This window comes from Lithobates pipiens, unplaced genomic scaffold, assembly GCF_037356315.1.
Source record: "Lithobates pipiens isolate NorthernLeopardFrog02 unplaced genomic scaffold, aLitPip1_a1.2 Scaffold_47, whole genome shotgun sequence".
Lineage (NCBI taxonomy): Eukaryota > Metazoa > Chordata > Amphibia > Anura > Ranidae > Lithobates > Lithobates pipiens.
Window position 1 is genome coordinate 4,305,604 of NW_027507871.1, and position 27,525 is coordinate 4,333,128.

Genomic DNA, 27,525 nt, shown 5'->3' on the forward strand with positions numbered 1-27,525 from the left:
ACACTCCAATCCCTGGTGCTGAGCCCCAGAATAGGAAAGTAAGTCAGGGCCCCAAATTTGAAGTCCAGCAGCCTCAGATACATCTGGATGAGAGGTGGTGAGTGAGCTCACCATCCATCCCTGTCTGTGACTGAAGTCTCCCCCCTTCTCTCTCCTGCCTCTGAGTAAGTACACTAAGGCAAATCATGGTTCTCAGAGCACCCCTTACATCAGATTTCCCCTTTACACCAGAGGCCACAGTGTTTCCCCTTTACATCAGAGTCTTCTCCGTACATCAGAGTTCTCAGGGTCCCTCCTTAAATCAGGGTTCCTAGAGCATCCCTTATGTTAGAGTTCTCCCTTACATCAGAGTCTGCAGAGTCCCCTATTACAGTGAAAGGGAACTCTGCGAGTTCAGATGTAAAAGGGGGACTCTGTGGACTCTGATGTAAAGGGGGGCTCTTGTTCTTAAAGCGGAGGTCCACCCTAAAATGGACCTCCGCTCATCGGAATCCCCCCCCCCCTCCGGCGCCACAATCGGCACCTTTCAGGGGGGAGGGGGGTGCAGTTACCTGGATAATCCAGGTAACTGCACCCACTTCCGGGCTAGCTCTCTGCGGAACGGGGCGTACGTTACGCCCCCGTTCCGCAAGCGCCCGCCCCCTTCAGCAAGTGCCCCGCTGCCTGCTGGGAAACACACAGCTCCCAGAGGCAGCGGGGACCGTCCGGATTGCGCCGCGCGGCTCGCGCATGCGCAGTAGGGAACCGGGAAATGAAGCCGAAAGGCTCCATTTCCTGATTCCCATACCCAAGATGGCGGCGGCAGCACCCGACAGACGATCGAGAGATCGGCTTCGGGTGCTGACATCGCGGGCGCGCTGGACAGGTAAGTGTCACTATTTAAAAGTCAGCAGCTGCAGTATTTGTAGCTGCTGGCTTTTAAAAAAAAAAAAAAAACGCGGAGTCCCGGCGGACTCCCGCTTTAACTTTATATGATTAGAAATGTTATTTAATAGCAAAATATATTATATAGTTTATACTATAAAAAAAATTGCCGTGCGCCGCTAAAGTGTTCGGGTTTGAGTTGAAGAAAAGGTGGCAACCCTACAAGTCCCATCATCCCTCTGCCTCTGGGTGTCAGGCTTTTGGCTCTCAGAGTCTTGCTGTGCCTCATGGGACTTGTAGTTCTGCAACAGCTGGAGGTCCGCTGATTGCATATCCCTGATTTAAGAGCTATTAGGTGGAAGTGACGTTTTGACGTCGCTTCGGCTCTGCAATGCTATGGAGACAGGTGGGGGCCCCATCTTCCCCTCACTCGTCTGCATGCACTGCCATGGGAAGGGATCCGTCGGCAGCGGCGGAGGGCACCGGTAAGCGGCGGGAGGGGGGGGGGGTACCCTTTCCCGACAAAAGTGATCTTGCGGCGAATCCGCCACAGAGACCACTTTAATCTTGTACCGGACCGCTGGCCGAACACGCTAGCTGCTGCCATAACAACGATATCTGTCCTCAAAGTGAGGGGGACGTACATCGGCGTGCGGCGGTCCGGAAGTGGTCAACACCGGGGAGACCGGCTGACAGCCCAATGAGCCGAGCCTGAAAAGTATCGGTCTCAGGTATCGGTGCATTTGCACGAGCGCCGATACTTGTGCCAACGCTCGTATCAGCACAGATACCAGTATCGCTGCAACTCTAGCGGAAAGCGTGAGATCTCACATGTCCTGCGACTTTGGAATGTCGCAAGTCAGATCCAAAGTGGCAAGGAGTATGACCCGAGCCTAGGAGGGTAAAGTTCACCTTTTACACGTTCCTCCAATTCACCACCAACAAGCACCACGGTGACCCCACTATATAGAAAAGCTGCTCCGCTCCCCAAATTATTACTATACAGGATTTATATGGAGCCAACAGTTTACACAGCGCTTTACCATCTAAAAGAGAGACAGTAAGGTTACGATATAATAAAATACAAGAGGGTCAAGAGGGCCCTACGCATAAGAGCTTACAATCTATTAGGGTGGGGGAAGTGATACAAAAGGTTATAGCTGGGGGAGGGGGGATGAGATGATGGAAGAGATAAAAGGATTAGCTGGCGGTGGGGTCAGCTTCCCTGAAGGGGGCAAGTTTTCAGTGATCGCCTAAAAATTCTGCCCCACCTAACAATTGTATTAATGTTCTCCATCAGCCCCTCCCCCCACACAGCTATTACCTTTTGTATCACTTGATCCTCCCTCTTCGATTGTTAGCTCTCAGGATCAGGCCCCTCCGATTCCTCTGCTGAGTAAACAGTTGGCGCTATATAAATCCTGAATAATAATAATAATAATAAAACTGTGCTATCTGCCCTCACATTGTAAAGCGCCGTGCAAACTGTGGGCGCTATATTAGGCTCCATTCACACCAACGCAACACACTTTTTTTTTTTTAAACATGGCTTCCTATGGAGCACGTTCACATCAATGCATTTTTGGTAAGGGTCAGGGACTTTTTTTTTTAAATGTAAATCGCATTTTTATTTTTATTTTTTGCTCAATAGACTTCAAGGGAGAAGCTGCAGAAAAGCATGTTGTGCGTTTTTACCGCAATTGGCGTTTTAAAATCTACCAAACAATACATTTTCCAAAAAAACTTAAAAAAAAAAAAATAAAAAAAAAATAAGCAAAATTGGGGGAAAATTGTGGTAAAAAAAAAAAAGAAAAAAAAAAAAAAAGAAAAAGAAAAAACAGCAAAAACGCTCAAAAGCAAACTACATATTTGTGAATGGAGCCCAAATCCTGTAGAATAATAATAGTAATAATAATAATAATAATAATAATAAATGAGACTAGGAGATCCGGACAGCTTGAAGTAGAAACAAATGGTCACCTTCTCAGCTGCTGGCGCCATTGTCCTCCCCAATCCATTCTGCAGATGGCAAGACGCACCTAGCGTTGGATGCGCGGCTCTGAATATCCACAAACAAGCACTCCTCCCCAGTGACGTCCCCCCCAATCCACGAGTCCGGCCCTTAAATCTGTATGCGGGGTCTGTGCTTCCAAAAAAAAAAAAACCCCCATCGGTCCGGCGCCCCGCATGTAGATTAGGGGCCGGACACAGCAGTGATTATATATCACAAAAAAATAAAAAAAAGCTCTATATGTGTGAAGAAAATTATAAAACATTTCACATGGTTACAGTGTTACACTGCAATTGTCACTGAAAGTGTGACAGCGCTGAAAGCTGAACATTGGCCTGGGGGCAGGAAGGTGGGGCAGGTGCCTGGAATTGAGGTGGTTAAAGAAGCTCAGTGCTGAATAGTAAAAATTGGCCTGGTCATTGCAGGGGTGGGGAATCTTCCAGAGCCGAGGTGGTTAATCTACATCTCTTGGATACATTAATGTGATGGTCATTGGTAAGAATTCCCCCCCCCTCCCCTTACAGATTGCTACAAACAGGGGCGGACTGACAACTCATGGGGCCCCCGGGCAATAGGAGATTATGGGGCCACACAGTATACAATCGCACAGTATACACAGACATGTTTCTATTGGCTGAGAAGGGAGAGGAGGGGCAGCTATAATCTCTGGATTTTAAGACCAAAAAGATTTCAGTAAGGGACATTTCAGAGACAGATGTAAAAAACAAAAAAAAAAAAAAACCCACAAATTTTTACATACTGTCCCTGGTTTTACTGAGGCTCGCAACCCTGATGGGGCCCCCTAATGGCATGGGGCCCTTGGGCAGTGCCTGAGTGGCCCAATGGTCAGTCCGCCCCTGGCTACAAAGACGAATGGTGTCAGTGGGAACTTATCTGAGAGGCAGAAGTTACTCATTGCTCAAGAACCCCCTAGTATCCTCTGGAGGAACCATAGGGTTCCATGTAACACTGGTTGAGAAGCCCTGCTCTAAACTTAAAATATAGCCTGCAATCAGAGCCATCTTTAAGGCAAGTCAAAAGAGGTAGTTTGAGTAATAGTGTCAGGTCAGGTTTTAGGGGTGATGTGTTGGGGTTAAGTATTAGGGTCAGGTTAGGTTTTAAGGGTGGGTGATGGGTTGGGGTTAAGTATTAGGGTCAAGTTAGGCTTAGTAGCTCTGCATTGTGAAAAGCATTGTGTAAGCATCAAGCTCTTCAGATGAAGTCTTCGTGAGCTACAAAAAAGGTAATTCCCCTCCCAGTCTCTGATCTCTCCCGGGGAAGGCAGTCATAAGATCTCTCCGATGGAATTCCCAGATCTGCAGACCTGCCAAGGACATTGTGAGGATTTCTCAGCCTCCCTGCAGGACTGGAAGTTTATTTTGTACTATAAGAAATGGAACTGGAAGAGTGGAAATAGTACAAGGTGGGTGTGCACACCAAGAACCCCAAGGTGGGCAGGAACACGGATGTTGCATTAATGTCATGTTGGACAGATGGTACTTTCCGGCTGTTTTATCAGAAGGTCCCACCTGTTTGCATTCACTGCTGTTTCCTGTGGGAAATGGGAAGAATTGTTGTGTTTCATGGAGGTACTGCTATTAAAATACATTTTGAGTTGTCTCAGTTTTAGGTAGCAGTTGTAGGGCCATTCATGTGATAAAATACAAGTCAGACAGTTATATTAACCAATTGTCCGATACCACATGATCGCAGTATATGCAAGCACTCCACTAAGCATGAACACCAAGATCCTCCAGGAAGACTAAAACCAAGATCCTCCAGGAAGACCGTAATACCAAGAACCTCCAGGAAGACTAAGGCCGGGTACACACGGGCGGACTGTTCGCCCAACTTTGTCCGCTGAACAGTGTTTCAGCGGACAGTCCGCTCGTGTGTGGGCTTCAGCGGACAGTTTCAGCGGACAGTCCGCTCGTGTGTAGGCTTGTTCGCCGTACTAAGTTGCGCGCATGCTCAGAAAGGATTTCCACGGCGAAGGTTGCATTGCAGTGTATAGGGCGTCGTTTTTCTAGTCCCGTCGTACGTGCCGTTCACGTCATCGCGCACGGTTTCAGCGGACTGTTCATTCGTCGTGTGTGGTCAAGTCCGTTCATGCTAATTTTGAACGGACTGTTTGTCAAACTGTTTGACGAACCTAGTTGGGCGGACAGTCCGCCCGTGTGTACGCGTCCTGACACTAAGAACCTCCAGGAAGACCGTAATGCCAAGAACCTCCAGGAAGACCGTAATGCCAAGAACCTCCAGGAAGACCGTAATGCCAAGAACCTCCAGGAAGACCGTAATGCCAAGAACCTCCAGGAAGACCGTAATGCCAAGAACCTCCAGGAAGACCGTAATGCCAAGAACCTCCAGGAAGACCGTAATGCCAAGAACCTCCAGGAAGACTAAAACCAAGAACCTCCAGGAAGACTAACACCAAGAACCTCCAGGAAGACTAAAACCAAGAACCTCCAGGAAGACTAAAACCAAGAACCTCCAGGAAGACTAAAACCAAGAACCTCCAGGAAGACTAAAACCAAGAACCTCCAGGAAGACTAAAACCAAGAACCTCCAGGAAGACTAAAACCAAGAACCTCCAGGAAGACTAAAACCAAGAACCTCCAGGAAGACTAAAACCAAGAACCTCCAGGAAGACTAACACCAAGAACCTCCAGGAAGACTAACACCAAGAACCTCAATAAAAACTGTACCAACAAGAACCTCAAGGAAGATTCTAACACCAAGAACCGCAAGGTAGGTTTGTAGGTGGGTGCAGTGTGGTGCAGTGGCAATAACACACATAGCCCGAGTGCAATGTAAAGAACTTGTATTGCAGTAAAGCAAAAACACAAAAAACTGACAGCACCTGGTAGAAGGGGCAGAACATTGCCTGGCCATCTCATGCCCAAGTGGCAAGAAGTCCTGAAAAGGAACAAACCCTACACCTTTCCCTCCGGCTAGTACTGTCCCTGACAGACAGGTAACCTGTCCCTACACTACCAACTTGCAAATCTGTGCCAAATCCTGGAGGAGCAGGGATTTAAAGAGACTGTTGAGCCAAGATGGCCACTTGGATGCACTGTACCCAACCAGAATGCTGCCTCCAGGGACAAGGAAACCATAAAGAAACAGAGTTTCCTCTGACTTCTTCTGGAGGCTGTAATGCCGCTCTGGCCGTGCACCACCTACAGTGGAGGAAGCAGACTGCACCTGCTTACAGGTTAGAACAAAAACCCCCAAGATAGACTGGAACATCAAAGTAGACTTGAACCCCAAGGTAGACTAAAACCCCAAGGTAGGTTAAATCATCAAAAACTCCAAAATAGATAGAACCCCAAGTTAGGCTGGAACACCAAGAACTCCAAGAGGAGCAGAACACAAAGAATTGGAAGGCGAGAGGGAACACGAAGAATGTCATGGTGGGTGGGAAGACCAAAAATGCCAAGATAGGTGGGAATACGAAGAACACCAAGGTGGTCAGAAAAACACTAAGTACTCTAAAAGCTGGATGGGAACACTAGGAATGACAAAATGTGCAAGAGCACCAAAAACAAAAAGGTGGACATTTGAAAGGGGAAGCACTCCAAAAGGGGACACGGGGAAAGGGATGCACTCGACACGGGGAAAGGGATGCACCCCAAAGGGGACACGGGGAAAGGGATGCACTCGACACGGGGAAAGGGATGCACCCCAAAGGGGACAGGAAGGCTAAAAGCCCCAAGGTGGCAGGAACAGAATCAAATACCATAGAAGATCTTGCTGCTGGAGTGCCTTAGAGGTGTACGAAATCACGGGGTGGCTCATCCTCAAAATCCCAACTACACCTCAAATACCAAATGTAAGAGATTTTCCAGTAAGCTTAAATATTTTTGTATCTGACAGCATGCTTGGTTCAATATCCGATTTTTGCTGTAGATAAGGGGTAGGCAACCTTAAAGAGGTGGACAGTGTCGCCTCCTCCTCACACCAGTTTTAAACCTGTAATTGGCGTACTACAGTGCTGCAATCACGTTCATTGCACGGCAATTATGGGCTTACATCAGGTGGTGAGGAGGCAACATATAACCTCCTCATCACCTGTCAAACACACTCGCTTTTTAGGAGGAGCAGCAGCGCCTTCTGCACTTGTAAAATGAGCCCTTAGATGCATTTGGCAGCGGCACTCTTAGGGCTTGTTCACACGTAAAGCCCTGTGGTTGAGTTGCGGTTTTAATGCCCTCAATCCCTACCCCCTTTAGCTGCTGAATCATCAGTCAAAGGTGGTGTACACATGCCTCAGCAGGAATTAAGCCCCCTGTTGCTTTTGGTGTGTACCACTGCCTGCCAATCATGACCCATTCTAGTAGATGGGGCCACACCGCATGGGACAGGAGCCGACACTACAGAGAAGAGGTCAGCTTATGCGGCTCTTGCAACCTACCCCACCACAAAGTAGTCCCTCTACTTTGCAATCTGATGCTCTGGGATGTCAGGTTAGCAAGTGCAGACCGCGATCTACCAGTCCCCTGTCCACCATCTACAGGTTTGCTGACCCCCGCTGTAGATACTCAAACCTCAAAGTGGTCATATAATTAGAAAAACGTGGCCTGTGCGTTTCATCAGTACTTGGAAGGGGAAAAAAAAAAATTATCACACCCTGAAGGATTTACCTTCATGCATAAAATACCTTTAGAACCTCTTTAAGTCTAGGGTTAGAGGAATAAAATATAATACTTACCTTATTCCTCTCTCCAGCAGGCTTCCTTCCCTTTTGCTATGCGACCGGTTCCCCAATGTCTCCCCTCTAAGGTGCTCCAGCTGGCGGTTGTATGATGAGGTCATCAAGTACAATGTAGGACCAGTAGTCCTGCGTTCTATATGAAGAGGACTCAGGCCCACCAACACCACTGAAAGGAAGAGAAGAAGATCACCAAAGCCTTCCAGACTGAGGAATGCGGTTACCTTCTTACCCCTAGAGCAGGGAAGAGGGGGAGGGGGGGGGCACCGCCAATATATTTGTATTTCAATACTAAAACTTTCCTCAGACGTAACGTGTTGGGTAAAAACGAAAACATGAATTGCCCGACTATTCAGGTCCACCGATTTCAGTGCTCTCCGAGTCACTCTCCAGTTATGTGGATCAGGAAAGTCGGAAATTCCAATCTGTGTTCTTATTCTGAGTTATTTTTCCCAAGTAGTGAAGCCGGACAGGATGACAGACGGGAGAATGGAGAGGAAAAGCGAAGGCCTCCTCCACCACGTTCCTGCAGGGGAGAGGTTTTCTTTAAACCACTTGACCTCCGCAAGATTCCCCCCTCCCCCCCCCCCCACCCTCCATGACCAGGCCATTTTTTTTGCGCTACGGCACTGCGTTACTTTGACAATTGCACAGTTGTGGGACGTGATACACAAATTAAACGCAAGGTCCTTTTGTTTCCCCACAAAGAGCTTTCTTTTGGTGATATTTGTATTTTTTGCGCTAACAAAAAAAAGACAGATAATAAATAAAAAGATAGAGGTAGAGGTAGAACCTTTCTGCTATAAAACACATCCAATTTCTTCATAAATTTAGGCCAAAATGTATTCTGCTACAAGTTTTTGGAAAAAATAAAATCCCAATAAGTGGATATTGATTGGTTTGCGCAAAATAGCACCTACAAACTATGGGATATTTTTATTCCTTTGTTTTTGTACTAGTAATAGTGGTGATCAGTGGGACTGCGATATTGCGGTGGACATTCTGACACTTTTTGGGAACCAGTGACACGAATGCAGTGATAAAAAATATGTGCACTGTCACTGTACTAATGACACTGGCTGGGAAAGGGTTAACATCAAGCGTGATCAAAGGGTTACCTGTGTGCCTGAACAGTGTTTTTCTAAACTGTGTGGGAGGTGCTTTTACTAGGAGAAGAGATGGATCCTACTCCATGCATTCCATCCTGTTAGACCATCTCTCTGCTCGATTAGCAAGCTCCCCCCCCCCCTTATAGGGCATGCACTTACAAAGTTGCAACTTTTCCAAATGTCAGGGAGATCCCCAAAAGGCATGCTTACGTTAATGTTGGTCGTTGTATAGCCCCAATTTGACGCGTTTCGTCACCTGAGACATCATCATGCACAAGAGCCTTGGCTGTCCGAGACTCTCCCTTTTCATTGGCCGAGACAGCAGTGGGGAGCCACTGGCTCCCTTTGCTGTCAAAGTGAGTGAGCCAATGAGGAGGGAGAGGGGGCAGGGCTGAGCCGCAGCTCCGTGTCTGAATGGACACACAGAGCATCGGCTTAACTTGCTGCGGGGCCACTCGACAGAATCGAGGGGCTAGGAGCTCCAGTGAGGGACTCCAGAAGAGGAGGATCGCGGCTGCCCTGTGCAAAACCATTACAGAGCCGGTACAGAAAAAAAAAATCTAAACTGATGATCTGTAAGGGTTTTTAAAGCCTCACCTATGGCGATTTTTGGACACCATAGGTTTTGGCGATATCGCTGGCGCACTCAAACTTTAAGACATGGAATGTTTGGTATCTATTGACTCGATGCAACTTCATCTTTTATATTTTAAACAAAATGGGAATTATATTTTGCGTTTTTTTGCACTAAAATTCATTTTCATATATTTTTTCCCTGGAAATTTGCGATTAATAAACTGTTGTGCAAATATCATCTGGACGTAAAACTTTTCAACTCATCACCTTTTTATTCTACGAGGCCTCTGCTTTCAGAAAATATCTCGTGCTCCGAGGGTCTAAGCAGAGTGGATTTGATTTAAAACCACTAGTAAAAAGGCTGGGATTTAAATCATAAATTTTTAAAAGAGCAACTGTCATCTCTGACCCGCTGCTGGCCCCTCCCCTGACCCGCTGCTGGCCCCTCCCCTGACCCGCTGCTGGCCCCTCCACTTTAATGGGATGGCTGGTGATGTGGCAGTGACACAAGGTGAGGGACGTGGTGGCAGTAGGTGATTGGACGCCCGCTAACAGGTGCTGCCCTGGTGGATCTGAAGTGACAGGTGCTCTTTAAAATGTAAGGACTCATTCTCGCTGGTAGAGTTAGAATCTTTAATATTTGCAAACAAAAATGAAGGTTTCCTAATTAGAATAAATAAGCTGTCACGTTAGTAAAACGGCGATATATCCGAACCGATCCATCATACAGTTTGTAGTGTACATAGATTTGCAAAACAATTGGATGAAGGAATATTCCTGAACTTTGCTTTATCTTTTTTTGGTGACATTGTGTGAATGGCGGTCATATATTTGAATGTCTTACGTGTATATATTTTTTTTTCCTTTTTTTTTGTAGCCAATATTTGCCTTAAAAGCGGAGGTCCACCCTAAAGTGGACCTTCCGCTCATCGGAACCCTCCCCCCCTCCGGTGCCACAATCGGCACCTTTCAGGGGGGGGGGGGGTGCAGTTACCTGGATAATCCAGGTAACTGCACCCACTTCCGGGATAGCTCTCTGCGGAAAGGGGCGTAACTTACGCCCCTTTCCGCAAGTGCCCGCCCCTTCCCGCAAGTGCCCCGCTGCCTGCTGGGAAACACACAGATCCCAGAGGCAGCGGGGGAGCGTCCTTATTGCGCAGCGCGATTCGCGCATGCGCAGTAGGGAACCGGGAAATGAAGCCGAAAGGCTCCACTTCCTGATTCCCATACCCAAGATGGCGGCGGCAGGACCCGACAGACGACCTAGAGATCGGCTTCGGGTGCCGACATCGCGGGCGCGCTGGACAGGTAAGTGTCACTATTTTAAAAGTCAGCAGCTTCAGTATTTGTAGCTGCTGGCTTTTAAAAAAAAAAAAAACGCGGAGTCCTGGTGGACTCCCGCTTTAATCGCTCCTGAAGAAGCCTTATTTCTCCTGAAGAAGCATTACAGTGAAACATGTAGAGTCAAAACAGGCATTTATAGAGCGACATTTAGCTGTTATTCGCAGATTATTGTAATATTGTGATTATTTTATATGTAAATTTATATATCAAGAGTTAACCTTGTTTACTCTCTTATATTTCTTTTTTTTTTTATTTATTTATTTTTTATATTTTGATATCAAATAAAAAAAAGTTATTTTTATTGAATATTTCATTCTCGGTATCCGGCACCATAAAAATCCCCTTTCCTATTCTGTTCTCTAGGCGATACATGACTGCTAGAATTGGCCTTGTAAAAAAAACGCAATGCCTATAAGGAAACATGTGGGGACACGCAGGGCAAGGCACGCAGAGATTCTTCCACAGGAAGTTGTCTGATTGATGGTGACAGGCCCTCCCATTCACAATCAAGGAGCAGAAAGACAAGACTAGCACGCCAACAGCTGTCTGCGAATGACCGAAAAAAAAAAAAAAAAAAAAAAAAAAAGAAGAAGACGGAACGGAATGTATAGAAGTGGAAGAAAAACCTAAAACTGACAAAAAAAAAAAAAAAAAAAAAAAGACGGAGCGGAATGTATAGAAGTGGAAGAAAAACCTAAAACTGACATTAAAAAAAATAAAATAAAAAAAAAAGTTTACTGCAGGAACTTTTTAGGTCCATTTAAAAAAAAAAAAGATAAAAAAAAAATCCCCAAAAATATTTGGCTTTCAACACACAACGCCGTCTTATAAATTCCCGATAGCACGGATGCCTCACGCACGCCGAGCGCTTGCTCAGCTCCCACGAGGAGAAAATACGCGCTTATTAAAAAACAATACAATAGATAAAGTAATAAATCAAGAAAAAGCAGCAACTCTCATGTGCGATATCACAAAATGGTCAATAAATAAAAAAAATAAAAATAAAATAAAAAATAAAAGCGCGACTCTGTTTTTATATTTATTGCCCCACAAGGAGAAAAGCTGCTTAAAAAAAAACATGCCCGAGACCCCTTTCACACTGGGGCCGCGGCCGCATTAGTGGTAAAGCGCCGCTCGTTTTACCGGCACTTCACCGCTGTTTAAGCGGTGCTTTTCGGCCGCTAGCAGGGCGCTTTTAAGCCCAAAGTAGGGGTTAAAAACGTCCGTGTTGCGGCACTTACAAAGCGCTTTTTCCAGCACTTCGGAAACTCTGCCCATTCATTTCAATGGGCAGGGGTGTTTTGGGGAGCGCTAAAATACAGCGCTCCCTATCACGCCCCAAAGATGCAGCTAGCAGGACTGTTCGGAAACGTCCCGCAAGCGCACTGGAATGAACGGGGAGGCGGTTTTCAGACGCTTAGCAGAGGCCATTTCCAGCGCTAAAGCGACTGAAAACCGACCCAGTGTGAAAGGTGGCCCAAGGCTCGGTTCACACTAGTGCGACTCTAAATCACGCAATTTCCAGTGCGACTCAATGCGACTTATTACACTCGAGTTGCAAGAACGTCACATCAGAGTAGCACAGTAACCTTTTTTAAAGACACTGCGACTTTAGTCGCATAGATCGGAACGGGAGCCATTGAAATAAAATGGGCTTTCGCAGTTTACAGATTCAGTCATGAATGGACACAGCGAGTGGGTGTGTTCATTTAAAAAAAAAAAGGAAGGGGTCGGTTAATTACATATTTACTAGCTCCTTCCCCCCCCCCCCCCCCCCCCACGCTCTCCATCCTGGCCCACCTATGTAAATGTTTATGGATTCCATTAGGCAGAATATTCATTTATTTTGGGCATGGGAACGAATAAACGCTCAAGTCCTAAGCCTGTCTAGTGCAAGGCTAACATAGAGGTGCGTGAAGGCAGGAAAAATAAATAAATATCAGTGTATTGTGTCAGTGGGGGAGTCCCTGCTGTCAGAATACAAGAACACAGCGGGGAGGATTCCCCCCCCCCCCATCCACCTCCCTTCTATTGGGGGGGGGGGTCCGTTCTTTTGTTGTGGTAATCCCAAAGGCTGGGGGATAAAATGATCCATCTATGGGCAGCCTTAGGTTGCAGATAAAATTTGATAAAGCAATTGAACATTCACTTTAATTTTGATGTCAAACTTTCTAGCAAGCCATAGAAAACAAAGCAGTGGTTTCAGTTGACCACAAGGAGATGGGATCAGAGGGGTCTCAGTCAAACCCAACCGAATAATCTGACCGCATTAGAAGACATTGCCGCAGTTTTTTTTTTTTCTGTTTTTAATGAAGTTTTTTGACAACTTTACAAAATGACCAAATCCTGGTAGCTGGTTGGACTCCCAGGTGGTTGATTACTTAGTTGCTGGTGATTCTCTAGAACAGGGATCTGCAATTAGTGGACCTCCAGATGTTGCAGAACTTCAAGTCCCATGAGGCATAGCAAGACTCTGACAGCCACAAGCATGACACCCAGAGGCATGACACCCAGAGGCAGAGGCATGATGGGACTTGTAGTTTTGCAACAGCTGGAGGTCCGCTAATTGCATATCCCTGGTCTAGCAGTTTGTAATATTCAGTGGAAGGAAGGTTGTTGAAAGAGACTGAAAATTTGAGTTGCGGACAGAACTGTTGGGGCCACCTGGCTTAACACTTTTCAACTGAAAAATCAAAAAGGAACTGAGCGGAAAAATTGTTCATTTTGTGATCCAATGGTGCCACCATTGATTTCAAAACTCAACCAACCCTTCAGCTTCCCCTCATGTAGCCACCAACCAAGCCTTCAACTTCCCCTCATGTAGCCACCAACCAAGCCTTCAACTTCCCCTCATGTTGCCACCAACCAAGCCTTCAACTCCCCCTCATGTAGCCACCAACCAAGCCTCCAAATCCCCCTCATGTTGCCACCAACCAAGCCTTCAACTCCCCCTCATGTTGCCACCAACCAAGCCTTCAACTCCCCCTCATGTTGCCACCAACCAAACCTTCAACTCCCCCTCATGTTGCCACCAACCAAGCCTCCAACTCCCCCTCATGTTGCCACCAACCAAGCCTCCAACTCCCCCTCATGTTGCCACCAACCAAGCCTTCAACTCCCCCTCATGTAACCACCAACCAAGCCTTCAACCTCCCCTCATGTAGCCACCAACCAAGCCTTCAACCTCCCCTCATGTTGCCACCAACCAAGCCTTCAACTTCCCCTCATGTAGCCACCAACCAAGCCTTCAACTTCCCCTCATGTAGCCACCAACCAAGCCTTCAACTTCCCCTCATGTAGCCACCAACCAAGCCTTCAACTCATCTCTCTTTTGATTATATTTTTCACGCGATTCTCCCATCATTGATTAGAAAGTAGTTAAATTTTCCCAAAAATTTCCAACATGCCCGATCACTCAAATTCAATGGCTGCACGAAAATCGTCCATTGCTGCAGGCCACCAGTGGTGTGAAGTTTGATATAAAATGCTTAGTTAAAATTTTTAACAGCAAATTGCTGTGGAATTTTTCGACCCATTTATGGCCTGCATTAATGTGACCATAGACAAGCAGATGTCTCATGGAGGATGAGACAGAGCTCTGTCCCTGAACTCATCACCACATCATTGGGACATGATACAACTTGCTTCCTGATCTGGCTGTTGGATAAATACACTGAAGCAAGGCAGGGCAATATCCATGTGTGATGGGGCCCCATAAGGAAAGCAATAAGGGTCCCCCCCCCGCCTCTCTTATCTCCGTATTAAAAAGATAATTCCTCTACTTATACAGAATACTTCAACCTTTTACAGTAGCCATATAGTGGCTCCCAAACTTGTTTTTAAATCCTATTGCTTGCTGCAGAAATAACTGCTGCGTGACAATTTTGGGTCCCCTGTGCTTCCGGGTCATATAGAAGTAGCATGGTCTGCTATTGGTTAACCATCACTGCCCGCAGGTGGTCAGGTCATGTACCATAGAAGACGGGTTTTCTCAGCCTTCCTGAGGTTGTTGGGGGTTCCTTGAGAAAGAAACCATTTCTACTTTTTAGCTACTGTATCTGTAAGGGGGGTCATTGTCCCCTATTGATCAACATTGCAAGCAGCATTCCTCCCACTGAATGCCAAAGTAACGGGACCATCTTCACCAGCTCACCACCAATTTAAGGGGTACTCAACATTGATCTAAGGGGGTTCTTCTCCCATTTACCCCCAATACAAACGGTGCCTTTTTCTACTCTACTCCTCACCAATGTCAGTGGGCTCTTCTCCCACTCAGCTCCAGCACAAGGGGGGGGGGGTCCTTCTCCCACTCAGCTCCAGCACAAGGGGGGGGGGGTCCTTCTCCCACTCAGCTCCAGCACAAGGGGGGGGGGGTCCTTCTCCCACTCAGCTCCAGCACAAGGGGGGGGGGGGTCCTTCTCCCACTCAGCTCCAGCACAAGGGGGGGGGGGTCCTTCTCCCACTCAGCTCCAGCACAAGGGGGGGGGGGTCCTTCTCCCACTCAGCTCCAGCACAAGGGGGGGGGGGTCCTTCTCCCACTCAGCTCCAGCACAAGGGGGGGGGGTCCTTCTCCCACTCAACTCCAAACACAGGGGGGGGGGGTCCCTTCTCCCACTCAACTCCAAACACAGGGGGGGGGGTCCTTCTCCCACTCAGCTCCAGCACAAGGGGGGGGGGGTCCTTCTCCCACTCAGCTCCAGCACAAGGGGGGGGGGTCCTTCTCCCACTCAGCTCCAGCACAAGGGGGGGGGGGGTCCTTCTCCCACTCAGCTCCAGCACAAGGGGGGGGGGGTCCTTCTCCCACTCAGCTCCAGCACAAGGGGGGGGGGTCCTTCTCCCACTCAGCTCCAGCACAAGGGGGGGGGGGTCCTTCTCCCACTCAGCTCCAGCACAAGGGGGGGGGTCCTTCTCCCACTCAGCTCCAGCACAAGGGGGGGGTCCTTCTCCCACTCAGCTCCAGCACAAGGGGGGGGTCCTTCTCCCACTCAGCTCCAGCACAAGGGGGGGGTCCTTCTCCCACTCAGCTCCAGCACAAGGGGGGGGGTCCTTCTCCCACTCAGCTCCAGCACAAGGGGGGGGGTCCTTCTCCCACTCAACTCCAAACACAGGGGGGGGGGTCCTTCTCCCACTCAGCTCCAGCACAAGGGGGGGGGGGTCCTTCTCCCACTCAGCTCCAGCACAAGGGGGGGGGGGTCCTTCTCCCACTCAGCTCCAACACAAGGGGGGGGGTCCTTCTCCCACTCAACACCAATACAATGAAGTCCTTCTCCCACTCACCGCAAATATCAGGAGGTCCTTTTCCCGCTCACACCCAATATAAGAGAGCATTTCTCTTTCTGACCACAGACTGACCACCAATGTAATAGCGTGACACACACTGACCACCAATGTAATAGCGTGACACACACTGACCACCAATGTAATAGCGTGACACACACTGACCATCAAATGAATTAACAACAAATGTAAAAATGCACGTTTCTACTGACCACCAATGTGACTCTGCTAAACTGACCAGCTATGCAGGGATGTTATTTTCCATTGACCATCAGTGTAGGGTGGGGGGGGTCACTTCTCCACTGACCACCAATGTTAAAGGACACCCCATTTTTTGCTGTCTGCCTTTCTTTTCTGCAGGAATGTTACAAAACAATGATTTTGTAGGAAGTTGGTAACACTTTTCCTACAATAAATACACGGCAGGTCTTATTCGGATAACGTGATTGCCCCGGGGTACCCCGATCTCCAGGTAGGATCCCCCCCAAGACCTGAAAATTAATTTCAAGAATCTCCCAGGGTGGGGTACAAAAAAAAAAAAAAAAAACACTGATTTATGACCCCCTCCCCCACACAATAGATCTTTAGAAGCAGTGAGAAGAGAGGTGCACTTACCTGCACTGTAGTCATGATAAGATCCCTGCAGCTACATTGATGTGTGTGTTGTGCCCACCGATGTGTCGGGGCGTGACGCTCTGCGCACACACGTGTGTCGCTCACGACTCTCTGTGTGTATGTGGGTTGTGTATGTGGTTTGCCTGTGTGTGAGTCTCACTCCTCCCTCTGTCACATTCTCTCTCTCATTCCTCTGCAGTGGAAAGTCGCCTCCCAGTCTCACCCACTTCTACTTTCTGATCTTTGTCCTCTGAAGAGCGACCTGCCAGGTGATTGTCAGCACAGGGAGGGGCCGGCTGATTGGAGAGTCTGCACAGGTAGAGCAAAGCAGGGAGGAGCCAAGGAGGAGGGGGAGGAGGGGGAGGGGGGGGCTTTTGTTTTGTAAACAGAAAGAGATGTTTTGTAACAATGTTACACTTCCACCAAGCAGCTAGATACAATGTTGCATCATGTATAGGGCTGTATTACCCCCCAAATCATTTATGAATTTGGGGTTGTAAAGGCAGAAGGTACATTCTATGCATTAAGATAAAAAGCCTTCTGTGTGCAGCCCCCCCCCCCAATACTTAGAAAGAAGGTTGGGGCGGGGGGGATTATAATGGTGCCAACAGATAATAATAGAAACAAGGAGTAATTAAAGTGATTGTAAAGGTTGTTTTTTTTTGTTTTTAAATAACAAACATGTTATACTTACCTCCACTGTGCAGTTTGTTTTGGCGATCCTCCTCTTCTGGGGTCCCCCGGCGGCTCCTCCCTGCAATAGATAGCCCCCTATGGGAAGCTGTCTCCCAATGGGGGTTACCTTGCAGGCGCGCTCCCGTCTCATACACTCTCCGTCCATAGACACAGCGGCCCCGCCCCCTGGTGGCCACGTCATTTGGATTTGATGGACAGCAACGCGAGCCAATGGCTGCGCTGCTATCAATCTAACCAATGAAGAGCTGAGAAACGAGCGCGGAAGTTTCGAGGTCTCAGGTAAGTAAATCGGGGGGGGGGGGCTGGGGGTGTGGCTGTAAGCATCACATGTTTTTTCACCTTAATGCACAGGATGCATTAAGGTGGAAAAAAAACGAAAACTTTCCATCCCCTTTAAGACATAACATTTGTTATGGACAGGCATGTACTGGCCATCGGGACTACCAGGAGTTTCCCGGTGGGCCGATGGCTCAGTGGGCCACTCTGATGTAAGGGGGCTGGTAATGGGACACTCTGATGTAAGGGGGTGCTGATGGGACACTCTGATGTAAGGGGGCTGCTGATGGGACACTCTGATGTAAGGGGGCTGCTGATGGGACACTCTGATGTAAGGGGGCTGGTAATGGGACACTCTGATGTAAGGGGGCTGCTCATGGGACACTCTGATGTAAGGTGGCTGGTGATGGGACACTCTGATGTAAGGGGGCTGGTGATGGGACACTCTGATGTAAGGGGGTGCTGATGGGACACTCTGATGTAAGGGGGCTGGTGATGGGACACTCTGATGTAAGGGGACTGCTGATGGGACACTCTGATGTAAGGGGGCTGGTAATGGGACACTCTGATGTAAGGGGGCTGCTCATGGGACACTCTGATGTAAGGTGGCTGGTGATGGGACACTCTGATGTAAGGGGGCTGGTGATGGGACACTCTGATGTAAGGGGGTGCTGATGGGACACTCTGATGTAAGGGGGCTGGTAATGGGACACTCTGATATAAGGGGGCTGGTAATGGGACACTCTGATATAAGGGGGCTGCTCATGGGACACTCTGATGTAAGGGGGCTGGTGATGGGACACTCTGATGTAAGGGGGCTGGTGATGGGACACTCTGATGTAAGGGGGCTGGTGATGGGACACTCTGATGTAAGGGGGCTGGTGATGGGACACTCTGATGTAAGGGGGTGCTGATGGGACACTCTGATGTAAGGGGGCTGCTCATGGGACACTCTGATGTAAGGTGGCTGGTGATGGGACACTCTGATGTAAGGGGGCTGGTGATGGGACACTCTGATGTAAGGGGGTGCTCATGGGACACTCTGATGTAAGGTGGCTGCTCATGGGACACTCTGATGTAAGGTGGCTGGTGATGGGACACTCTGTTATAAGGGGGCTGGTAATGGGACACTCTGATGTAAGGGGGTGCTGATGGGACACTCTGATGTAAGGGGGCTGCTGATGGGACACTCTGATGTAAGGGGGCTGGTAATGGGACACTCTGATGTAAGGTGGCTGGTGATGGGACACTCTGTTATAAGGGGGCTGGTGATGGGACACTCTGTTATAAGGGGGCTGGTAATGGGACACTCTGATGTAAGGGGGTGCTGATGGGACACTCTGATGTAAGGGGGCTGCTGATGGGACACTCTGATGTAAGAGGGCTGCTGATGGGACACTCTGTTATAAGGGGGCTGCTCATGGGACACTCTGATGTAAGGTGGCTGGTGATGGGACACTCTGATGTAAGGTGGCTGGTGATGGGACACTCTGATGTAAGGGGACTGGTGATGGGACACTCTGATGTAAGGGGGCTGGTGATGGGACACTCTGATGTAAGGGGGCTGGTGATGGGACACTCTGATGTAAGGGGGCTGCTGATGGGACACTCTGATGTAAGGGGGCTGGTGATGGGACACTCTGATGTAAGGGGGTGCTGATGGGACACTCTGATGTAAGGGGGTGGTGATGGGACACTCTGATGTAAGGGGGTGGTGATGGGACACTCTGATGTAAGGGGGCTGGTGATGGGACACTCTGATGTAAGGGGGCTGGTGATGGGACACTCTGATGTAAGGGGGCTGGTAATGGGACACTCTGATGTAAGGTGGTGCTGATGGGACACTCTGATGTAAGGTGGCTGGTAATGGGACACTCAAAATGTACGTGGGCCGGTCTGGATGAAGTCCAGGGCCAAATTTCTGTCCCAGTCCAGCCCTGGTTATGGACGTGATTAAAATACAGTCAAGTAAAATCAAAATTTGTACATCTCTATTTTGGTGAGATGTGAGATTCCGGTTATATGGTGGCTAAGGGTTCCTGTGTTATCTCAACATGTTTCACCAGTGTTGGCTTCCTCGGGAGATTTGAGAACCACCAGAAAACATGTAAAAGAATAACGTTCAGCCAGTCGCCCTCAATCCCAATTTAGGGCGATTGGCTGAATGTTATTCTTTTGCTTGAAAGAAAAACCAACCTATCTAGTCTGGATACTTGTTGTCCTATATGCAGGCACCCTCTTGTGCTCACTCTGCACATTGCTTTCCAACCTGGTCGTTGTGTGTCCTCTATGGTCGCTCTTCGGCGGTGCTGATCCTAGTGGCGACTGCCTGGGGGCTTTGCCGGGTTTTACATGTTTTCATGGTGGTTCTCAAATCCTCTGATGAAGCCAACACTGGCGAAACATGTTGGGATAACACATGAAGCCTTAGCCACCATAAAACCGGAATCTCACTTGTCCGACTACCAAAATAGAGATGATTGATTTTACTTGATCGTAATTTAATCATGGAGGTACCATGCAACCATAAAGAACACACAACGACCAGGTTGGAGAGCAATATACAGAGTGAACGCAAGAGGGTGCCCGCATATAGGACAACAAGTGTCCAGACTAGATAGATTGGTTTTGGTTTCAGGCAAAAGAATAACATTCAGCCGGTCGCCCTCAATTGGGATTGGGAGGTCGACCGGCTAAACCTTTTTCTTTTACATGTTTTCCAGTGGTTTTCCAGTGGTTCTCAAATCTCCCGAGGAAGCCAACACTGGCGAAACATGTCGGGATAACACATGAACCCTTAGCCACCATATAACCGGAATCTCACTTGTTCGACCACCAAAATAGATATGTACTATGATTGATTTTACTTGATCGTATTTTAATCACGTCTACAATAAATGTGATGTTTCAATTGCTCCTTGTTTCTATTATTATCTGTTGGCACCATTATAGTCCCACCCCAACTTTCTTTTAATATATTTGACTATTTAGGATGAGGTTCCTGATACTATATGGTTACCTGGGTCAGAACAAATCCCCCTAATACTTACCTGAGCCCCATCTAGATCCAGTGATGTTGCACGAGAGACTCAGCTGCCCAGGACTCTCCCTCCTCATTGGCTGAGACAGCAGCAAAGCGCCATTGGCTCCTGCTGCTCTCAATCAAAGTAGATGAGCCAATGAGGAGATAGAGGGGGCGGGGCCAGGCCACGACTCTTTGTCTAAATGGACACAGGGAGCTGCAGCTCGACTTGGGTGCCTCCCTAGCAAGCTGCTTGCTGTGGGGGGCACTCAACAGGAGGGAGGAGCCAGGAGCACCGGTGTGGGATCCGAGAAGAGGAGGGACCCGAGAAGAGGAGTGATCCGAGAAAAGGAGGAATCCGAGAAGAGGAGGACCCGAGAAGAGGAGGGATCTGAGAAGAGGAGGGATCTGAGAAGAGGAGGGATCTGAGAAGAGGAGCAGTGGCGGAACTACCGCCATAGCGACCCACGCGGTCGCTATGGGGCCCGCCGTCGCTATGGGGCCCGCAGTCGCTATGGTGCCCGAAGCCTAGGCAAACCGCTGCCGAATGGGGTCCGCTGCCGAGCAGTGCGGGGCTCGGCAATGCATTCCGCCCAGAACACAGGCGTCAGCCCCCTCCCAGCGTCGTGACGTCACTCAGCCGGAGGCTCGATGGGCGGAGCGTCAGTGCTGAGCTACTGCAGCCTGCATACACGAGGAAGCAGGCAGCACCGCACCGCCGAGGAGGAACCAGACTGACTCACCCTTTGCATTGCAGACCATTGCAATCACAGAGCCTGAGGTACTGACTGTATAAGCTAAATGTACAAGCTAAGCTGATGCAATGATGAGGCCAGACTGCAGTCTAAACGTTTTGAACTGTCTGTGACTTTGACTGATTTTTTTAATATGCAGCATGGGGGGGGGGGGGGGGAGGGGGGTAAATGTCCTGCACTGGTCACTGTAATTGTATTCATGTCCTGCACTGGTCACTGTAATTGTATTCATGTCCTGCACTGGTTACTGGTCACTTTTGAATGATTTTACTGGTCACGGTCACTGATGAATGATTTTACTGGTCACGGTCACTGATGAATGAATTTACTGGTCATGGTCGAATGAATTTACTGGTCACGGTCACTGATGAATGATTTTACTGGTCACGGTCACTGATGAATGAATTTACTGGTCACGGTCACTGATGAATGATTTTACTGGTCACGGTCACTGATGAATGAATTTACTGGTCATGGTCGAATGATTTTACTGGTCACGGTCACTGATGAATGATTTTACTGGTCACAGTCACTGATGAATGATTTTACTGGTCACGGTCACTGATGAATGATTTTACTGGTCACGGTCACTGATGAATGATTTTACTGGTCACGGTCACTGATGAATGAATTTACTGGTCACGGTCACTGATGAATGATTTTACTGGTCACGGTCACTGATGAATGAATTTACTGGTCACGGTCACTGATGAATGATTTTACTGGTCACGGTCACTGATGAATGAATTTACTGGTCATGGTCGAATGATTTTACTGGTCACGGTCACTGATGAATGATTTTACTGGTCACGGTCACTGATGAATGAATTTACTGGTCACGGTCACTGATGAATGATTTTACTGGTCACGGTCACTGATGAATGAATTTACTGGTCATGGTCAAATGATTTTACTAGTCACGGTCGAATGATTTTACTGGTCACGGTCACTGATGAATGAATTCACTGGTCACGGTCGAATGATTTTACTGGTCACGGTCACTAATAAATGAATTTACTGGTCACGGTCACTGATGAATGAATTTACTGGTCACGGTCGAATGATTTTACTGGTCACGGTCACTAATAAATGAATTTACTGGTCACGGTCACTGATGAATGAATTTACTGGTCACGGTCGAATGATTTTACTGGTCACGGTCACTAATAAATGAATTTACTGGTCACGGTCACTGATGAGTGAATTTACTGGTCATGGTCACTGATGAGTGATTTCACTGGTCGCGGTCACTGATTAATGATTTCACTGGTCGCGGTCACTGATGAATGATTTTACTGGTCACGGTCACTGATGAATGAATTTACTGGTCATGGTCAAATGATTTTACTAGTCACGGTCGAATGATTTTACTGGTCACGGTCACTGATGAATGAATTCACTGGTCACGGTCGAATGATTTTACTGGTCACGGTCACTAATAAATGAATTTACTGGTCACGGTCACTGATGAATGAATTTACTGGTCACGGTCGAATGATTTTACTGGTCACGGTCGAATGATTTTACTGGTCACGGTCACTGATTAATGATTTTACTGGTCACGGTCACTGATGAATAATTTTACTGGTCACGGTCACTGATGAATGAATTTACTGGTCATGGTCAAATGATTTTACTAGTCACAGTCGAATGATTTTACTGGTCACGATCACTGATGAATGATTTTACTGGTCACGGTCGAATGATTTTGAACTGTCTGTGAGTTTGACTGATTTTTATAATATGCAGCATGTCGGGGGGGAGGGGGAGGGGGAGGGGGGTAAATGTCCTGCACTGGTCACTGTAATTGTATTCATGTCCTGCACTGGTCACTGTAATTGTATTCATGTCCTGCACTGGTCACTGTAATTGTATTCATGTCCTGCACTGGTCACTGTAATTGTATTCATGTCCTGCACTGGTCACTGTCACTGATGAATGATTTTACTGGTCACGGTCACTGATGAATGATTTTACTGGTCACGGTCACTGATGAATGATTTTACTGGTCACGGTCACTGATGAATGATTTTACTGGTCACGGTTGAATGATTTTACTGCTCACGGTCACTGATGAATGATTTTACTGGTCACGGTTGAATGATTTTACTGGTCACGGTCACTGATGAATGATTTTACTGGTCACGGTCACTGATGAATGAATTTACTGGTCATGGTCAAATGATTTTACTGGTCACGGTCACTGATGAATGAATTTACTGGTCACGATCACTGATGAATGATTTTACTGGTCACGGTCGAATGATTTTGAACTGTCTGTGAGTTTGACTGATTTTTATAATATGCAGCATGGCGGGGGGAGGGGGGTAAATGTCCTGCACTGGTCACTGTAATTGTATTCATGTCCTGCACTGGTCACTGTAATTGCATTCATGTCCTGCACTGGTCACGGTCACTGATGAATGATTTTACTGGTCACTTTTGAATGATTTTACTGGTCACTTTTGAATGATTTTACTGGTCACGGTCACTGATGAATGATTTTACTGGTCACGGTCACTGATGAATAAATTTACTGGTCACGGGCACTGATGAATAAATTTACTGGTCACGGGCACTGATGAATAAATTTACTGGTCACGGGCACTGATGAATAAATTTACTGGTCACGGGCACTGATGAATAAATTTACTGGTCACGGGCACTGATGAATAAATTTACTGGTCACGGGCACTGATGAATAAATTTACTGGTCACGGGCACTGATGAATTAATGTACTGCCACTGCTGATCATGGTCACTGATGGTGATGATTGTGAACTGTGACTGTGAGTTTTATAATATGCAGCATGGCGGGGGGTAATGTCCTGCACTGATCACAGTAACTGCTGTATTAATGGACTGCCACTGGTCACGGTCACTGATGAATGATTTTACTGGTCACGGTCACTGATAAATGAATTTTATTAGCAGTGGTTTTGTTTTGTTGTTAAAGCGTTGTTCCAGCCGTAAAAACCGTTTTTTTTTAAAAGTCAGCAGCTACAAACACTGTAGCTGCTGACTTATAATATGTAGGCTGATCCTTCCCTCCTATTGCGTGCTGGCGCTGCCATCCTCACTAAGGGAATTAGGCAGTGGAGCCTTGTGGCTTCACTGCCTGTTTCCTACTGTTCATGTATGACTCCCCTGGCGATTTCTGAATGGGCAGCTGTCTTTTGTGACGCACACGGGTCCCAGAAGACACTGTGTCCAAATTTCCCAGAAATAAATGTGAGGAGGAGAAGACCGAAGATCACCTTGGAATAAGAAGTGGCAGATTAGGAAAATCTGCCTAGCAACAGGCATTTCTGGTGAGTAAAACATGTATTTATTTATTTTTTTCATTTATTTTTGTTGCATTTGTATGTATTTTTTCAGGGTGGACCTCCACTTTAACTATATAATTGAGGAGTAAGGGTCTTTCCTTGTACTGTATTTTTCAGTTTCAACCATAATGTCCAGTTACCATCATCAAAGTGGCGCTCACAAGCGTAAAAAGAAAAGGGAAGACACCTACAAAACCGGGAAACTTCCAAAAATCACACATTTTTTTAATGTGCCCAATGTTGGTCAGAGCTCTGCAGCAGACCATGATGCGGAAAAAGTTGCTGAGGCAAGCCCAGAAAGCCTTGACCCCACAATTACTGACATGCCAGTACAGGAGCAATTTCTACCTGGCCAGTTTCCCCTAAATGAACCGAGTACAAGCCAAGAGTTAGGTGGTGTTGTTCAGGAAAATATTGAAAAAGATTATCCTGAAACTGAGCCATTTGCAGCAGCCGATGTTCACTTGACTGGTAGTGACATAGCTGTGCTAACCGACATTGCATCTACAAAATATATCACAGACAGGGCAAACTTTCCAATTACAATTACAGATGCACATGTGAAGAGATTTATAATTACTAATGGTCCTTGCAGACCTACAGGGCCCTTTAAGAGAGACAATGATGAGGAACAGAGGTGTTTTTCAGTAAAATATTATGAAAAAACAACAAAAACAGGACTTAAACTACCCATTACCTGGCTCTGTTATTCTCCTAAATTGAATGTTGCATACTGTGAACCATGCTGGTTGTTTGGTGACCGTAGAAAGCTAGGCTCTGAACCAGCATGGGCAAAGGGGATACAAAAATGGAAAGGCTTGTCAACAAAAATACAGGTTCATGAAACATCTCAAACTCATATAGATTCTTGCATAATATATGATCAGTGGCGTAAAAAGGGAACAATTGATGAGGAAAATGAACAACAATTAAGAAAAGAAAAAAACTTTTGGAGAGATGTTTTAAATAGAATTGTGAATGTCACCTTGACTATGGCTATGAATAACATGGCCTTCCGTGGCCACAGAGAAAAAATAGGAGAAGTCAACAGTGGAAACTTCCTGGCAATAATTGAGCTTCTAGCTGAGTATGATCCCATATTAAAGCAATTGCTACAGTTACCACAGGGAAAAGTCAAATACCTTAGTCCAAAAATTCAAAATGAAGTCATAGATATTTTGTCAAAGCAAGTTCTGAATGACATTTTGTCTGAAGTGCAAAATGCACAGTTTTACTCATTGATTATAGATACTACTCAAGATATCTCTAAATGTGATCAAATGAGCCAGGTTCTCCGATATGTTTCTATTGAAAGAGATCCAAATACGAGAGCAAAACAAATTAACATACATGAGGCATTTCTTGGATTTAATGCTATTCATGACCAAAGTGCTGCAGGTATAGAAAAAGAAATACTTGCATTTATTGATGATAAAGGAATTTCTTTGGATAAGTGCCGTGGTCAGGGCTATGATGGTGCTGCCACAATGAGTGGAATCTATTCTGGTGTGCAGACTAGAATTTTGCAGAGAGAGGAAAATGCACTTTATGTTCATTGTGCAGCACACAATCTTAATTTGGTCCTCCAAGATGCTGTGGCAGAGATTACAGAGGTCTCAAACTTCATGGGTGTGGTTCAACATTTACACAATTTTTTTGGGGACAGTGGAAAGCGGTGGGAGATCCTGTCTTCATTTACCAGTGAATCCTCTGTTACACTGAAGAAATTGTGTCCCACACGCTGGTCATCTCGCTATGAGTCGCTGCTTGCCTTGCGTTTTCGTTTTGTAGATGTGCTTAAAGCGCTATCAAAAATAAGTCTTGTAGCTACCAAAAAAAGTGAAAGAGAAGAGGCAATGGGGCTGAAAAAAAAATTGGAGTCCTTCCAATCTATATTTCTAATTGTTCTACAAACCAAAATATTCTCAAGCATAAATTCTCTATCTAAACTCCTCCAGTCAGAGAGCATGGACTTGTCCAAAGCTTCTCATTTAATTAAGACAGCCTTGGATGAGCTATCCAATTTCAGAAACAGTTTTGGGGAAGCCAGAAATAATGCTGTATTGCTTGCACAAAAATGGAATATTACCCCCAGATTTGAAGCAAAACGAATTCGCACTGTCAGAAAGCATTTTGATGAATTGTGTGTTGATGAGAGGTTAGAGGACCTTGAAGAACGTTTCAAAATCAACGTTTTCTATAGGTGCTTAGACATAATAGTAAACCAGTTGTCAAACAGGTTCCAGGGACTTAATCGGGTTGTTCAGCGCTTTGAAATTATTCAACCTGCAGTTCTAGCATCAGCATCGGATGATGATTTGTTTAAAGCTGCCTCAAACCTGCAACAAAAGTATGAAAAAGATCTCTCATCAACTTTTGCTGGTCAGCTTCTAAGTTTTAGATCAGCACTTAAAGAGGACATTCAGAAATTGTCCTCTGTGAAGGATCTTGCGCGTTTGCTCATAGTTGAGAATAGCGCTCTTTCATCAAATCTGCCTGATGTGTGCATAGCGCTGCTTTTATTCCTAACACTACCTGTGACAGTGGCCTCAGCAGAAAGATCCTTCTCAAAACTAAAACTTATAAAGAATTATCTCAGAAGCACTATGTCTGAGCAAAGACTATCTGGGCTTGCTATTCTAAGCATTGAAAATTCTAGAGCAAAACGGCTGGACCTAAACCACATTGTGGACACTTTTGCAGAATTGAAGGCACGCAGACGTGTTTTCTAAGTTGTGGTGTTTTGTGAGTATACAAGTTGGAAGAGTTTTCAAAGTTCATGTTTGGTTCTGTTGCCAGCTATAGCCTTCCTTATTTGGGTTAAACCATGGGGTCTATTTATAACCTATTCGCAGAACCATTCACCCTCTAAAAATGTCAAAACATTTATTTTTGCCACTTGGCACAAAAAGATATGTTCTTTGTTTTTTGGTATTTCAG

The 27,525-nt window shown here is 46.7% G+C and overlaps 1 protein-coding gene across 1 annotated transcript in view; it reads right to left on the reverse strand.

Annotated features, from left to right (window-relative positions):
- Positions 1-16,804, reverse strand: part of LPAR5 (lysophosphatidic acid receptor 5) — a 61,762-nt gene extending 44,958 nt beyond the window's left edge. The window contains exon 1 of the mRNA XM_077467127.1: positions 16,511-16,804. Within this exon, the coding sequence (XP_077323253.1) occupies positions 16,511-16,525 (15 nt within the window). The 5' untranslated portion in view covers positions 16,526-16,804. The remainder of the gene's footprint in view (positions 1-16,510) is intronic.
- Positions 16,805-27,525: the final 10,721 nt, after the last annotated feature.